The sequence below is a fragment of the Beta vulgaris genome, chromosome 9, assembly GCF_026745355.1.
Source record: "Beta vulgaris subsp. vulgaris cultivar EL10 chromosome 9, EL10.2, whole genome shotgun sequence".
NCBI classification, from domain to species: domain Eukaryota; kingdom Viridiplantae; phylum Streptophyta; class Magnoliopsida; order Caryophyllales; family Amaranthaceae; genus Beta; species Beta vulgaris.
The window spans coordinates 15,159,268-15,176,577 of NC_079210.1; the positions used below are offsets into that span (position 1 = coordinate 15,159,268).

Consider the following 17,310-nt stretch of genomic DNA (forward strand, 5'->3'; position numbering starts at 1 on the left):
GCCTTTTTCTTCATTCATATTTTAATAAAGAAGTTCTCTTTAAAGAATGAGTATTGTTGTCGGATTTCATATGACCTACTACTGTAAAATGAAGTTTTGACCCCCGAAACGTGGTTTTTAGCTTTTTACTATTTCACGATAAAATGTTCGTAACGAAAAACTCTTGAGGATAGGTTATGGAATTTCTCAATTTAGACTCCTGAGAAGAAAGTTAGACCCATTTTAATCTCACTGTTTCATGCTGAAATTTCTGACGAAGGTTTTATATGTTCAAACTAGTTTAACTTTGTAAAAGAGGTTTAAAGGAGCATGCTAAGTACTTAAGTATATATATAGTTTTCACAACCAGAAAGGTTTGACTATTTTCTAAAGTTTTATCTCTCATCAACATGGGCAATTGCAAATATTAAACGAGAAATTTCACGCAAAGTGTAGGACATTAAAACAATGATAATACTAAGATGAGTGTGATTCCTCCTCCTCCTCTTATGGATGAATACATGTTCTTTTAAGTGTGGTAGTGGTGTATTATATACTTAAACTATGAATGTAAATAAACTATAAATGAAAATGAGTAAAGGCCGGTACCTAGTAAGGTATGATATGAACAACAATCCTTGGAGGATGGGTGATCTCCTTTCGAATCCTCGCTGGGTGGGTGAAGTCCAGCAAATAATAGAAATGGGACATGTCCTAGTTAAGGCTTGCAAGCATAAGATTTAAAACGGTGGGGTGACGACCTCCAATAGTTTAGAGATAGTCGGCTCCTTGTGTAGGAGTCCCTCTCTATTTGTGTTCGCTTTACCCAAATATATTAATGCTTTTGACTTAAGGGAGTTGAATGACTCGAGTGGTGATCTTCATGATGCACATTTTTATTACTCTAAAGCTTTGGCACAAGAATAGAAATTCCAGTATTTGGTAAATGTTTTATTTGTGATATGCATTGATTTTATTTTAACATGATTGGATTTCATGAAATGCAAGCCACCAAAAAGGAATTTAAGGGTGGACTTTTGTACTCAACTGTTGTTGATATTTGTTCTTGAACCTGTCCTGGTGGGGGCAGGGTTGTAATTATTGCAGGAGGATCAAAGGAGGTGGGGTGACTACTTCTTTAAGTTTGCCATGGTTGTGTGGGTCGACACCATTCTGTGGAGTCTTTTGTTGTGTTGCTCCTTAGTCAATCTCCATCTTTCACTGGAAAGTAATTTGATATAAATATACATATATATAATTGTATAAGTATTTTGAATGGTTTTCCTTTAAGGATATAAATCGGTGGTTTGTAATAATAATGTTTATAAAGTACTCTATCTTAAGTATGGTTGTTGTAACCCTAGTATCACCTGCAACTTGTGATAGCTCCACTTGGATTAAGTACGTGTCCATGACACTCGTAAAGGTAGTTATGACGTTTTAGAAATGTGGGGCTGTTACACTTGGTACCAGAGCCTAGGTTTGTTTTTTTTTATTTTTAAAAAAGGGTCTTATATATATATATATATATATATATATATATATATATATATATATATATATATATATATATATATATATATATATATTTTCACATTATTACGTGAGAAGTTTTTGTTAATTACAACCTATTTTAATTATAATATGTGTAATTTATGTGTATGAGTGCATATGTTGTCTTCTTGTGATTATGTGGGTGCATATAAAAGGGAAAAAGGTGTGTTGGGTTTATAATTCATAATAAAGGAAACTTTGAGGTGGGGAGATACTTTAATATTGTTATGGATATTATATATATAAATATATATATATATAATATATATATATATATATATATATATGGATACTCTATGCGAAATCAAATGTCATTATTAAGGATTAACGGTTTGATGTGAAATAACGGATATTATGTTTGTTGATGTATGGTGTAGATGAGTTCCAGGAATCAGAGAGGCCAAGGATCACGTGGACCCTTTATGCAGGAACCTGATACCCATAGGCCGAGAAACGCTACCTGGGAAGATGCGATGGATAATGCTAACTGCGTACTTGGGAAGATTGTTTATTGGAATGCGGTCTATGGAAGAGGGGATAACAACCAGTATTCAAGGCCGGAAATCCAAGCTTATGCCTTGATTAAGACCTTGCCCGAGTGTGAACCATAGGAATCATTTAGGAGGGCGTATTGGAGGCTCTTATTCTTGTATGTAGCAAATGTGGGGATCCTGGGAGGAGGGATAGGCCCCGAAGGGGTTGCAAAAGAGGCCATTAGATGGAAGATGTCAGTGGACGAGGTATTAAGAGATATGAGGAAAATAGACACAAGGATTAGAGAAAGGGGAATGATTGAGGATATATTGGGGAGTTTTGGTGGAAGTTCTATGAGCGGTTGGGAGCCCGAGAAGAAGCAAAAGAGACAAGAGTTGTAAGGGATGATAGTAGGAGGCAGGCTACCGCTGGTACCTCTAGGAGGACCCCACCTAGTGTGAGTGTATCCCTTAATGGTAGTAGTGCAGGGTCGGTTAGCAACGCTAATATTTGGGATCCTGACTATGTACCCGAGGAACCTAGCATTAGTACCACTGATAATGGTTACTATAATGACCCTCTAGAACTGGATTAGTAGGAGAGCGGAATTATTGAATTAAAGGGAGAAGGAAAGTCCCGTAAAAAGGGCTATGGAAGAAGAAGATTATTCTTATTCTACTTTATTTTATGTGATTAAGACATTGTTTTTATGACTATTTGGATTGCTATGGTCAACGTCATAGTAGTGCGTTGCTATAGCTTTTGTGTGTGTGTTTATTTGTTAGCATGATGACTAGTATGATTATTCTAGATGAGGTGGGAATTACTATGGTCTAGTTATAATTTAAATAACCTAACTTAGTAATATTCTTTGAATTAAATAAGGTAAGGCATCATGTAAGAGCATGTTAAGAGAAAGCAAAATTCCTCTCGTTCAAGAGGCCGACAATGCTAGGGAATCGAGCTCCACAATGGAGGGATGGCTGCGTCAGATGGAGAGCATGAATGCTCGGTTATTGGCCATATTGGAAGCCCAAGGTCAAAAGTCTAGTGATGAAGAAGGAAAATTTTATAAGAGGTTATCATCCCACAAGCCAAGAACTTATGATGGGGAGCCAGATCCGGTTAAGTTTGAGGATTGGATAGCGTACATGAAAAAGCTATTAGAGATCATAAGTTGTCCTGAGCACATGAAAGTTAAGTTGGCTTCATTCTACCTAGAAGGGCCGGCTGAGATATAGTGGAGGACTATCAAGCAAAATTTCCAACAATCAGACTACACTTGGGGCAAATTCTTGGAAACCATACGTCAAAGGTTTTATCCCCCAGCTCTACAGAAGAAGAAAGAGAGTGAGTTTTTATATCTCCAACAAGGGAAGATGACTGTGGTGGAATACACTGCAAAATGTATGGAGTTGTCCCGTTTTTCCCCAGAACTAGTCAGCTCGGAGAAATTTAAAATGTCCCGCTTTTTCGAAGGGTTAAATTTCAAGTATCGGAAGAGGGTGGGGTACTACACCAACTATCAAGAGTTATATGATGGGGCACTAGAGCAGGAGCGGATTGATAAAAAACAGGAAGAGTCAAATAGGAGGAAGAATGGAGGTAAAGCGAATGATGGAGGAAATGAACGAGCAAGGAGTGGCTCAAAACAACAACAAAGAGGTGAAAGTCAGCAAAAGGCACCAAAAAGGGGCAAAGCTTGTTTTAAGTGCGGAAAGGATCACTGGGGAAAGAGCTGTGAGGGAAAGGAAGTCTGTTTTGGATGCAAGAAGCCGGGTCACAGGTTTAGAGATTGTCCTCAGAGGTCCGGAACTGGTGAAGGCTCCGGGAGGCAAACTGGATTTGTTGGGTACAATCGAGCAGGGGTAAACCCTCAGGGTTTCCAAGGTAGGAATGCGGGATTCAATCAAGGAAATCGGGGAAATCTGGGAAAACCCCGGGCATATTCTCTATGTCTGAAAGCTCCCAAGGAATCTAAAGAATCCTACAACTGGAGGTAATGTTATTTCTGGCACCTTTCCCGTATGCTCTGTAAATGCTCATGTGTTGTTTGACTCTGGAGCTACTAATTCATTCATCTTTGTTTCATTTATTAAAAAATTAAAAAATGTTCCTTCCCCATCCATAATAAATTTATTGATAGGTGTTCTGGATGGAACCCAAGTCCTTGTGTGACATTATGTATAGGAATTGCCCTGTTAGAATTTCCGAGAAAGAGTTCATAGCAAAATTAGTTCAGTTTGAACTAGGGATCTATGATGTAATATTAGGAATGGATTGGTTGAGGGATCATATGGCAGTGATAGAGTGTACTAGGCGGACCATCCAACTTACAACAGCCTTAGGAACTCAAGTAAGATATGAAGGGGTTAAAGTGAGACCTAAGGTACAAATAGTATCTGCTCTAAAGATGATGAAGGAGTTAAAAAGGGAGAACGTCGGGTACCTGTGTCAAGTGGTGGACACCACTAAAGTTGTGATGAAACCAGAGAACATATCGGTAGTTAAGGATTTTTGTGATGTATTTCCTGACGAGTTGCTTGGATTACCCCCTCACAGAGTTGTAGATTTTCATATAGACTTAATGTCTTAATGCCAGGAGTAACACCTATATCTAGGGCCCCGTATCGTATGGCCCCGGCAGAAATGGCCGAGTTAAAAACCCAGCTTGAAGAATTGCTTTGAAAAGGCTATATAAGGCCCAGCGCATCACCTTGGGGGGCACCTGTATTGTTTGTTAGGAAAAAGGATGGGACCATGAGACTATGTATTGACTACCGTGAGATAAATAAGCTTACCATTAAGAATAGGTACCCCTTACCCCGAATTGATGACTTATTTGATCAGCTTAGGGGAGCGGAAGTGTTTTCAAAAATAGATCTCAGGTTGGGATACCATCAGATGAGAATTGTGGAGGAAGATATACCCAAGACCGCATTTAGGACTAGGTATGGACATTATGAGTTTGTAGTGATGCCATTCGGGTTAACTAATGCCCCAGCAACCTTTATGGATTTAATGCAAAGATATTTAAAGCCATACCTGGACCAGTTTGTGGTAGTTTTCCTTGATGATATTTTGGTATATTCGAAGAGTCCTTCTGAACACGAAGAACACTTGAGGATTGTTCTAAGGATCTTACGAAGGGAAAAACTTTACGCAAAGTTTAGCAAATGTGAGTTTTGGTTGGATCAAGTCATGTTTCTGGGCCATGTAATGTCTAAGAGAGGAATTACCGTGGACCCTGAGAAGATCAAGGCGATTATGGAATGGCCAGCACCCACCTATGTAACTGAGGTCCGTAGTTTCATGGGATTAGCAACTTATTATAGAAGGTTTGTTGAAAATTTCTCCCGCATAGCTTTGCCCATAACCAGTCTGATTCGGAAGAATGTCAAGTTCCAATGGACACCGAAATGTGAAGAAGCTTTTCAAGAGCTAAAGCGGCGTCTGACGAGTGCACCTGTGACCCTACCTGATAGCAGAGAACCATACGAAGTTTATAGTGACGCATCATTGGAAGGATTGGGTTGTGTACTCATGAAGAATGGAAAGGTCATAGCATATGCATCCCGACAATTGAGGCCACACGAAAAGAACTACCCTGTGCATGATTTGGAATTGGCAGCAGTGGTGTTTGCGCTAAAATTGTGGAGACATTATCTTTATGGGGTTCCTTGCAAGATATTCACGGATCATAAAAGTTTGAAATATATTTTCACTCAAAAGGAACTCAACATGAGGCAGCGGAGATGGCTAGAATTAATGAAAGATTACGACATAGAGATTCAGTATCATCCTGGTAAAGCAAATAGGGTGGCAGATGCCTTGAGTTGCAGGCCCAGAAGAGTAGTAAATTCCTTGTTAAGTTTACCCCATGAATTATATGAGGAATTTCAAAGGATGAATCTGAACGTTGTCAAGAGGGGAGTTCCGCAAGAGTCACTGAATGTGTTAACTGCGCAATCATCCTTGTTTGATGAAATCCGAGATAAACAGGGCCGAGATGAGTTTCTAGTGGAGATACGGGCCAAGATTGGGAGGGGGGAACCTTCCGAATTCCACCGGGGCGAAGATAGGAGCATAAGATTAAATGGGCGATGGTGTGTTCCCGAGGATCCAGCTTTGAAGGAAAAGATCTTAGAGGAGGCTCATAGTGGTCCTTACTCGGTTCACCCGGGGAGGGACAAGTTAGTCCGTAATCTCAAGGAGTATTTTTGGTAGAGGGGACTCAAGAGAGATGCTTCTAGATTTGTCTCCAAATGTTTAACATGTCAGAAGGTAAAATTTGATCGAGGTAAGGTAGCAGACCCTCTTCAACCGTTGCCAGTACCTGAATGGAAGTGGGAGTCGGTCTCCATGGACTTTGTCGTTGGCCTACCTAGATCAAGAAAAGGGAATGATTCAATATGGGTAACTATTGATCGGCTCACAAAAACTAGTCGGTTTATCGCTATGAAAAGCACGTGGAGTATGAAGCAAATGGCCGAGACATATGTGAGAAAAATAGTTCGTCTTCACGGGGTACCGAGGACCATAATATCGGATAGGGATACTCGTAATATTTTGGAGAGAAGGAGGCATTTGGTTCAAAGTTAAATTCAGCACATCGTTTCATCCAGCTCAGATGGTCAGACTGAGAGGACCATTCAAGTACTTGAAGACATGCTTAGAGCTTGTGTAATGGAGTTCCAAGGATCTTGGGAGGACCGGTTGGCGCTTGTCGAATTCTCGTATAACAATAGCTATCAAGCTACTATTGATATGGCCCCATATGAAGCCTTATATGGACGCTGATGCCGAACACCTATATGTTGGGATGACTATGGGAAGGGGCGATTGTGGGACCAGAAATGATCCAAGAAACCATGGCACAAATTCGAATGATTCAGGAAAAGATGAAAACCGCTCAGGATCGTCAGAAGAAGTATGCAGATGCGCGACGAAAAACTTTGGAGTTCAAGGAAGGAGATAAAGTGTTTCTAAAAGTCTCTTCTACCCGTGGAGTAAAGAGATTTGGGATAAAAGGGAAGTTAAGTCCCAAATTTGTAGGAACCCTATGAGATCCTGAGAAGAGTTGGAGAAGTAGCTTATGAGCTAGCTCTACCTCCTGAGTTAGCCAGGGTGCACAACATGTTCCATGTTTCGCAACTCCGAAAATATGTTTATGACCCTTCCCACATATTAAGGCATGAACCTCTGCATATTGAGGAGAACTTAAGCTACGAGGAGCAGCCCGTATGTATTTTAGATCGAAGAGTTAAAGAGCTAAGAGGAAAATCAATACCATTGCTTAAAATTCTATGGAGGAATCACAACACCGAGGAAGCAACTTGGGAGAAAGAAGCGGACATGCAAGCTCGCTATCTTGCACTATTCCACGAAGAAAGTTAAGGTTAGATTTCAATATTATCGTTACGTTTCGGGGACGAAACTCTCTTAAGTAAGGTAGCATGTAACAGCTTGAAAAATTTTAACCTTAAAGAAGCATTTCGACCACTCTACATGTGCGCACCAATAATATCATATGTGCATATTCGTAATGTTATAATAATTAAAATTATCATATGATCATTGTAGGGCAAATGAAAGTGTACAATTACCTATGGTAAAGGGATAGTAAATTTTTCCTAGGAGGATGGAAAGAGTAAATGAACTCTAGATGAAAAACTTAGAAGTTAATATTTATGAAGAAGAGAAAATTATCCATGTTGAACCCTAGTTTTGATAATGACAAAGAAACAAAGGAACAAACTAAGTAGTGAACTAATGAATTATTTAAGTGTATGGTGTTTAAGGTATCAATGCAAGGAACTGGGAGAATACGAAGTCAATGAAGAAGTCAAGAGAGGATTTCAAAGGCTAAGTAAAGAAGTTTCTATGTTGATACTGGAGCAAGCATTGGATCAAGAATAATAGAAGCTAGGCGTTTTATTTTCTAGTTCCAATGTAAAGGAACAAAGAAAGAATGGTAAGGAACTGTGGCAGATATTTGAGAATGAGCGTTTGTTTCTTTGTAAGGAACAAACTAAGTGGCACTTAGCAAATATGTTAAAGGAACGAATAAATAAAGGAACTAGACTTAGGCGTGTAATTAGTGTAACGGTTAAAATGATAATGGAGTAAGTCATGCCTAGATTATAGGAAATTAGTTATTTCTAATTTCAAATGATAAAATCAGTTTTAAAAAGAAAATCTGTTTTGGAAAAGATTTTATTTTTCGGAAAATAAGAAAATAAATATCCGGTTGTTAGAAAGATTTTATTTCAAAGATATTATTTTCTTAAAGATTAGAAATTCAGATTTAAAGATAAAAAGAGTTTTAATAAAATGATTTTCGGATAATGCTCAAGGAACTCCTATTACTTAGGAGTAATGGCTGCATTTTATCCACGTTCATTTATAGTTCATGGGATCATGGGACATGATGTAAAACGTGTTCCTTAGGGGAAGGAACATCATGGGTAAATGGATAAAACGTGTACTCTAACATTACTCCCACGTTCTTCATGATTAACACTATAAATATTGAAGTCTAGATAAGTTCCAAATTGTGTCTGACTAAGTAATTAAGTGAGTTTAACTTATTAAGTGTCAGTGCCTTCATTCTCTCATAATAGCCATTTGTTCTTTGCCTTCTTACTCTAATTCCACTAAGCTTATTTCGATCAATTGTATTTTGGTTTTTGGGGTAAGGGAACTTTGAGTGAAGTTCTGTAAGAGAAAGGCTTTGAGTGAAGCTTGTATGTGTGAGAAAACTTCGAGTGAAGTTGAGAGGAACTGCTGTTAAGGGAACAGTGGTCCAGGAACTTGAGTTTAGGAACTCAAGGTGTGGCTCGAGTTAGAATTAGGTTGTAACAGAGTTGTTTGGCCTAATTAGTGAAAGTGTTGAGTTTAAAATCCCTAGTGGTCGAGGTTGTTTCTTCTTGTTGGGCCCAAGAAGTTTTCCTCGTAAAAATCCCTTGTGTTCCTTTAGCTTGTTTATTCGTTTAAGTTTTAATTTCCGCAAAAAGTTACGTTTATTTCTACACCTACAATTCACCCCCCCTCTTGTAGTGTTCCTAGGGAAATAACAATCCAAGTTCTATCTTAGATTTGAGACTTTGAAATAACATCACTATAAGGCCCATGAATCAAGGAAGAAAATTCTAAAAATACTTGTATTATACTCTACCATGTGTGGGCTATTAGTGTAAGTCTTTTGGTTGAGTTAGGAAGGGGTTTTTAGGGCCCAAACACATGGTCAAGTGAATTAGGAGCTGCTGGACAGCAACCCATAGAATAGAGGATATCTCATTTAATCTTATGAGAAAAGTGAAAATTGGGATTACAAATGAGTAGGAGACAATCCTAGGTTGACACCCCAACTTCCAAAGCCCCTAAATTGGACTGAAATAACATTGCCCACTCCCCCTCTTTCTTTGCATGCAACACGCCAGATTAGGAGGTTCATCTCCTCCTTTTTCCTTTCTTCTCATCTTTCCTTATGCTCATTTCTTTGGAAAAATTACTTCAAGGAACCCTAATTTAGTATTTGAATGAAAATTTTGCAGAAAAAGGAGACCTGGAGTGAAGATCTTTGAAGGAGAATAAGAAGATTTTGAAGAAACATCCTCATAAAAAGGTAAGAAAAATTCAAAGGAAGTAAAAGTGTATATTTCAAGTTGGGATGTAAGCTTAGCTCATGAAATTAATGGCATGCATTAATAAAACTATGTAGGAACTTGAGTTTTGAAGTCTTTGGAGGTAAAAGAGCTTAGGAGAAAGTTCCAAGTGATAAATTAAGAAGATTAAGGTACATAAGAATACCTTTTTTATTACTCTCTTTAGTCTTGGTGAAATTTTGATGTGTGGTATCTCAATTATGTTTATGGATCAAATTGATGAAAATAGTTCATGCATGTTAAATTTTGAGCTATGATTATACTTGCATGTGGTTCATTTTGAGATATAAATAATCTTGATGTTCATCCATCAAAAGGGGGAATTAAGGAAGTCGCCCTAATATAGTGGAATTTGAGATTTGATAAAAGTATGTATTATTATGCAAATATGTGGACAAATGAGAGCGTGTATTTTATTTTCTAAGTGATAACTTTCTTTTACAGATTTAGAAGCCTTTTTATTCATTCAAATTTTAATAAGAAGTTCTCTTTAAAGAAAATCCTTAAGATTGTAGTAAATTGATGAGTATTGTTGTCGGATTTCAAATGACCTGCTACTGTAAAATGAAGTTTTGACCCTCGAAACATGGTTTTTAGCCTTTTACTATTTCACGATAAAATGTTCGTAACGAAAAACTCTTGAGGATAGGTTATGGAATTTCTCAATTTAGACTCCTGAGCAGAAAGTTAGACCCATTTTAATCTCACTGTTTTATGTTGAAATTTCTGACGAAGGTTTTATATGTTCAAACTAGTTTAACTTTGTAAAAGAGGTTTAAAGGAGCATGCTAAGTACTTAAGTATATATATATTTTTCACAACCAGCAAGGTTTGACTATTTTCTAAAGTTTTATCTCTCATCAACATGGGCAATTGCAAATATTAAACGAGAAATTTCACGCAAAGTGTAGGACATTAAAACAATGATAATACTAAGATGAGTGTGATTCCTCCTCCTCCTCTTATGAATGAATACATGTTCTTTTAAGTGTGGTAGTGGTGTATTATATACTTAAACTATGAATGTAAGTAAACTATAAATGAAAATGAGTAAAGACCGGTACCTAGTAAGGTATAAACTATAAAACCCTTGGAGGATGGGTGATCTCCTTCCGAACCCTCGCTGGGTGGGTGAAGTCCAGCAAATAATAAAAATGGGACATGTCCTAGTTAAGGCTTGCAAGCATAAGATTTAAAACGGTGGGTGACGACCTCCAATAGTTTAGAGATAGTCGGCTCCTTGTGTAGGAGTCCCTCTCTATTCGTGTTCGCTTTACCCAAGTATATTAATGCTTTTGACTTAAGGGAGTTGAATGACTCGAGTGGTGATCTTCATGATGCACATTTTTATTACTCTAAAGCTTTGGCGCAAGAATAGAAATTCCAGTATTTGGTAAATGTTTTATTTGTGATATGCATTGATTTTATTTTAACATGATTGGATTTCATGAAATGCAAGCCACCAAAAAGGAATTTAGGGGTGGACTTTTGTACTCAACTGTTGTTGATATTTGTTCTTGAACCTGTCCTGGTGGGGGCAGGGTTGTAATTATTGCAGGAGGATCAAAGGAGGTGGGGTGACTACTTCTTTAAGTTTGCCATGGTTGTGTGGGTCGACACCATTCTGTGGAGTCTTTTGTTGTGTTGCTCCTTAGTCGATCTCCATCTTTCACTGGAAAGTAATTTGATATAAATATACATATATATAATTGTATAAGTATTTTGAATGGTTTTCTTTTAAGGATATAAATCGGTGGTTTGTAATAATAATGTTTATAAAGTACTCTATCTTAAGTATGGTTGTTGTAACCCTAGTATCACCTGCAACTTATGATAGCTCCACTTGGATTAAGTATGTGTCCATGACGCACATAAAGGTAGTTATGACATTTTAGAAATGTGGGGCTGTTACACTTGGTACCAGAGCCTAGAAATGTGGGACGTTTTAGACATTTGACCAGCACTTGGTGATGATGAAGGAGATTGGGAGGGGAGTACAACCTTTGGACACAGCCCTAACACATTATCCCTTTTTGGTTCGCCTATATAACCTACCCTTGACAGTCGTTTAAAGCATCATATCGCTGCAATTGGGAGCAATCTAGGGGAGGTATTGGAGGTGCACTCGAATGGAGTAGCATGGGATAAATCAGTAAGGCTTAACTTTCTCTTGGATGTGACCAAACCCCTTCAAGGGTGCATGATAAGCGCATATATGTCTATATTTTTGTCCCCTGAAATTAGTCTTATGGTTGTCTTCTATGTGTTATTTTATAATATTTGTTGACTTTTATTAATAAGTGATTTATTTATGTCCATATTATATTTTATTGAATAATTAGCTTAAATAGTGTTATATTTTATTATAGGTATTTTACAAGCTCGATTTGCTAAAGGAAGACAACAAAAACTAAAAGAAAGAAGAAGAAAAGAAAAGAAAAGAAAAGAAAAAGATATAAGTGAGCCTAAGCTCACGTGGGTTTGTCACGTGAAGGCAACAAAACTATATCTTTTAATTCATGCTCCTGATTTATATGCTCAGCAAACCAAAGCAACAGAAGACTTTCCGAATTCCACGCAAGAAACAAAGAGAAGATATGATTTTAATCTCCTCAAAATTTCGAAGATACAAATTGTTTAGTAGATTTTCAGTTATGAAACTCTATCTTTTTGATTCTATCTTCTACACATTTAGATATAAATTCACCATTTTTCTGAGAAAAAAAATACGCACACATACGAGAGAGCTCGTGAGAGTGAAGAAAATAATCGGGTTCGTCCAAGATCGACAAGTTGATAGGAATTGAAGAAATATTGCGTTCGGAGGCGAATTGAGGGTAGCGGCTACATCAATTCGGGTCTACAGTCATGAGTTTTCTCTCTCTTCTATTTTCAATTAGTTGTTCTTGTGATTGAACTGGATTTTATCTGAATTTATTCATACTTTCAGTTTCTTATATTTCTATTATTTGAGTCTAATTGGTTAACGCTGAGTTGATTGAATTTAATTATTTAATTTAGTATTTATACAATTCATACTATTGTTGGTTGGTAATGAAATTTGATATCTTTACTTGTAATTGGACGCAATTAGTTGTTTAGATACTTAAATTGTGCTATATGACTATTAGGCGCTGCGTTTAATAGTTGGATAGGGAGGACGACTTCAGATTAATAAGAGTGAGCAGCTCATCTTAATATTCTTAAGTGTGTGAATTGTGCTAATAAAACAAGTTTATTAGGGTTGGATTTGTCTTAGCAAGATTCTAGATTTTTAGTGAGTAAGACAAGAATTGATCGCGGCGATAATTCACCAATCTAAATGCTAAGTTAGCTATTAAAGTGGTCTCATTTATAAAGGTTAAGAAGCTAAATTATGGCTAAACATTCTATGATCGAATCGGGAATAATAGAGTTGTGTGTCATCACTTGTAATTATTAGCCTAGTAGTAGTTTTAGTTTAATTAATCTAAGTATTTGTTACAACCGAAACCCCCTAATCGTATATATGTGAATAGTGTAAATAGTGTAAATGATTTTATAAATATATATTTTTGTCACTTAGTTGAATATTTGAGTTTAGGAATTATAATAATCTTCTCGTGGGATCGACCCTTTCTTACCCTTTTACTAGTTATAAATATTTTTGAAGGTTTAAGTTAGGTTTTTAATTTTATGCGGTAAACGACACGTATCAAATTTTGGCGCCGTTGCCGGAGAGGTTTATAGTCTTTCCATACTCAAAGTTTAACTGGGATACTAACTTTTTGTCGAGTTTAGTTGATTAAAATGAAATTTAGTACTTGTGATCTTGGGTTGTAGTATGTTTTCTAATCTTTTTTGCATACTATGTGTTTAGTTATTTCTTTCTTGTTGACTCTTATTTGGGTTAATCAAGGTGGCGGGTATACTTTTCTAAAATTCTTAGTAGTAGCTTTGATTGATTTAGGTATATTCGTAGGTCTACTTGTATTTTCTCTTGTTTTATACTACTAGTTAAGTTGTTTACTGTGTTAAAGTATGTGGTATATGTTATTCTTTGTACTGAGTATATAGTTTGGGTAATTTTTTTTGGTGTTTGTTTTGTCCAGATAATTTGGTCAATAGACTGGTTGAGTATGCTCTATCTTTATATAATGTCTAGTTGAGGCCAGATGTATTATTTATTTATTCTTTTATTTTTTTTTATTTTTTTTTAATATCATAATAATATCATCTGTTAGTTTCTATTTTGCTTCATATAGTGTTCTGATTCTATTTTGTGATGCACTAATTAGTTATACTCATCCACTTGAAAACAATGTTGCGTTAAGTATGGATAGTATCAATTGGGGTGTAGTAGTTTAACAGCTTGTTTCTTGGCCAAATTTTTGCAAGCTATAATCTTCTCTGACACTCAATCTGCTATTTATCCTGCATATAATGTGCCTGTATGCTTTCTTCATACGGTGGATGGTTCCAAATAAAGTTAGATCCATGCTTACTATCTAATTAACTATCAGGTGGTTATATTATTGTATAGATTAGTTATTAGTATGTATAGTCTTGATACTCTCATTGGTGACTTATGTTGATTAATTTAATAAGCATGCTGAATTTTTCCACTGCTGACTATATGAAAAGTGAACTTAGTGTTATCCATTTGTCTTCTATTATCATAAATCTAATGCAGTTTTTATATGTTATAATACCAAAGCACTAGAGTTCTTAACTATTCATATTTTTAATACTTGGCAAAATAATTACATTACTAATAGCATGATTACTTTATCTATAATTTTTTCATTTGCTCAGATCCATGGGTAAGTGCTTGCAGACATTATGTATAACTAGTAAAAGTATCTGTCTGTTATGATTCTTTATTGAGACATTAATATATCTATCCACAAGTTACCATCAACCTCCTGCATAACTGAATTGGTTTTAAAAGTAGTGAGACATTAGCAGGTTCACACACACATCCTTAATATTAAGTTTCTGATTGCTTAGGAGTTTAGATAGTCTGATTTTCTCTGTAGTGCTCATTTGATTTCTGATTTTCTTTACTAGAAATGCTAATGGGTTCATCTTGCTGTGCGTGGCTTAGCTAATCAGTTTTGCCTTTATACTTTCCTGTGACTATATAGTTTGAGGAGTGAATCTTTGTGAAAAAAAAAATAGAGGCCATTTAGTTAGACTAGCAACAATGTTATTAGTCTGGTATTCTGCTCACCTAGTAGTCTGAAATTTTTGTTTATCTTTTCATGTAACTCAAATTATTAGTAGAATTTGTGGTCTGCTAGTTTAAGTTGGCATCTTATAGTGTAGTACAATAACAGGTCCATATCATGTTCGCATACAACTTCTTGCATGATATTAGCTTGTTCCACTTAGTTTCCTACATTACCTCAAATAATACTGCTATCATAATTTTAATCTGAACTGCTAGTACTAAAAGTTGTAGTCTGTAGATGCTTACTTTCTACATAAAGTAAGGTCACAGCAAGTAAGCAACTCCAATATGATCCAGACCATTATATTTGGCCTGCTATGCTATATTCATGTCTTAATGATGATTTGATTCTTTACATACCATTTTCTCTAGATCATAATGAGCAAAACCAGTAGTTGTGTCAATATTAGTTCCCTAGGAGATGATATAAGAAATATGCGAAAAAAAAAATTCATTGAGTCATGGTTCATACTTATAAGTCGAATAATGATATGCAGACCACATGATAAATGTGGGGGGAAGACATCCATTTCTGCTTACATGGTTTTAGCTATGATTTGTTTCTCTGGATATTCAATGGTCATACCTAAATTATTGAATTTCATGAACTTCACTCTTAAACTTTCTCTTTCTATTTTCAGGTGCATGAGTTTGGATACGGCAACCAAACTTAAGCGTATAAACCTGTTTATTGAAACTCTAAACGAAGCTAGCTCAGAGAAATTACTTTACATCTTTCAAGACAGACCACGTGAAGACTCAGAGATGGGTGATGAAAGAACCTTGAAGGAATTAGGAGCTCCTAAGCTAGATGATGAACCTCTCTGCATTGTTTTTCCAACCTTGGAAAGACCTTTGAAGCTGAACTCAGGTTTTCTTAATCTCCTTCCCAAATTTTATGGGAACGCAGGTGAGGATCCTCATAGACATTTAAAAGAATTTATAGTTGTTTGTTCAACCATGAAACCTAAAGGAATTGAACAAAATCAAGTAAGATTGCATGCTTTCCCATTTTCCCTACATGATTTAGCTAAAGATTGGTTTTATACTATGTCTTCTGGTTCCATTACGATTTGGGACGCCTTACAAAAAGCTTTTCTGGAAAAATTCTTTCCCGCCAGTCGTATTGGATCCATAAGAAAGGAAATATGTGGAATTAGACAACATAATTCAGAAACACTTTATGAATATTGGGAACGTTTTAAAAAATTATGTGCTTCATGTCCACAACATCAAATAACTGATCAACTATTGATTCAATATTTTTATGAAGGATTGTTGCCTAACGATAGGGGTATGATTGATGCTGCTAGTGGTGGTGCATTAGTAGACAAGACACCAACTCAAGCTAGGAATTTAATTGCTAACATGGCCCAAAACACTCAACAACATAACACTAGAAATGATGTTAAAAGGGTAAATGAAATTGACTTAAGTGGTGTTAAATCTCAATTGCAAGAAAATGCTCAACAAATTGCTACTTTGACCACTTTAGTGTCTAAAATTGTTGTTGGAAATGAGTCTAGAGCTAGAGTATGTGGTATATGTTCTGAGTTTTCTCATGCCACTGATGCTTGTCCTACTTTAAAAACTGAAGATGTTAATGCCTTAGGAGGTTTTTCCAATCAAAGAAAATATGATCCTTATTCACAAACTTATAATGAAGGTTGGAAAGATCACCCAAATCTTAGGTATGGAACTAGACCACAGTTTTCACAAACTAATCAACCTAGGCAATTTGGTGTACAAACCCCTCCACCTCAATCTTCTGGCCCATCATTAGAAGATTTAGTGAAGCAATTAACTACTCAATAGGTCAAGTTCACAACCATGGAATCGAGTATCAAAAGAAAACTGATAATCACCTTCACCACATAGATACTCAAATAGGACAAATTTGTACTTCACTAAGTAACCTAGAAACTCAATTCTCAGCTAAACTACCATCTCAGCCGCTACCTAACCCAAAAGAAAATGCCAAAGCCGTGACCCTTAGGAGTGGGAAAGAGTTGAGTGAACCTAAGGCAAAGAGTCGCGAGATTGAAAGAGAGATAGAAGTTAAACCTGACGATGAACTTAATATAAGGGGAAATGGAGAGATTGAGAGTATGAAAGACAGAATGGAAGGAAGGGTAAGCTTAATTCAGAAATTGATGTTTCTCGTTTTAAAGATGTACCCCCTTTCCCTTCCAGATTTGCTAAATCTAAGAAAGCTACTCTTCTGACAATGAAATTCTGAGACTTTTAGAGAAAGTTGAAGTCAATATTCCTTTACTTGATGCTATAAACAGGTTCCCCGTTATGCAAAAGTTTCTTAAGGAACTTGTACTAACAAAAGACAATTTCATCCTTCTGAAAAGGTAAGTATGGGAGAGAATATTTCAGCTGTAATTCAAAAGAAGCTTCCCCCTAAATGTAAAGATC

The 17,310-nt window shown here is 36.3% G+C and overlaps 2 protein-coding genes across 3 annotated transcripts; both read left to right on the forward strand.

The window, feature by feature from the left end:
• The first annotated feature begins 3,386 nt into the window (after positions 1 to 3,386).
• On the forward strand, positions 3,387 to 4,603 carry LOC125493749 (uncharacterized). The gene is made up of 2 exons (XM_048637260.2): positions 3,387 to 4,006; positions 4,198 to 4,603. The coding sequence occupies exons 1-2, from the start codon at positions 3,387 to 3,389 to the stop codon at positions 4,601 to 4,603; spliced, it is 1,026 nt and encodes a 341-aa protein (XP_048493217.2).
• A 7,254-nt stretch (positions 4,604 to 11,857) lies between these two features.
• Positions 11,858 to 17,023, forward strand: LOC104903138 (uncharacterized). 2 transcript variants are annotated; one of them, XM_048636179.2, is made up of 2 exons: positions 11,858 to 12,546; positions 15,528 to 17,023. In XM_048636179.2, the coding sequence occupies exon 2, from the start codon at positions 15,532 to 15,534 to the stop codon at positions 16,699 to 16,701; it is 1,170 nt and encodes a 389-aa protein (XP_048492136.2). In that variant the 5' UTR covers positions 11,858 to 12,546; positions 15,528 to 15,531; the 3' UTR covers positions 16,702 to 17,023. The 2 variants fall into 2 exon arrangements, with proteins under 2 accessions (XP_048492136.2, XP_048492135.2); XM_048636178.2 differs by having other exon boundaries at positions 11,859 to 12,532.
• Positions 17,024 to 17,310: the final 287 nt, after the last annotated feature.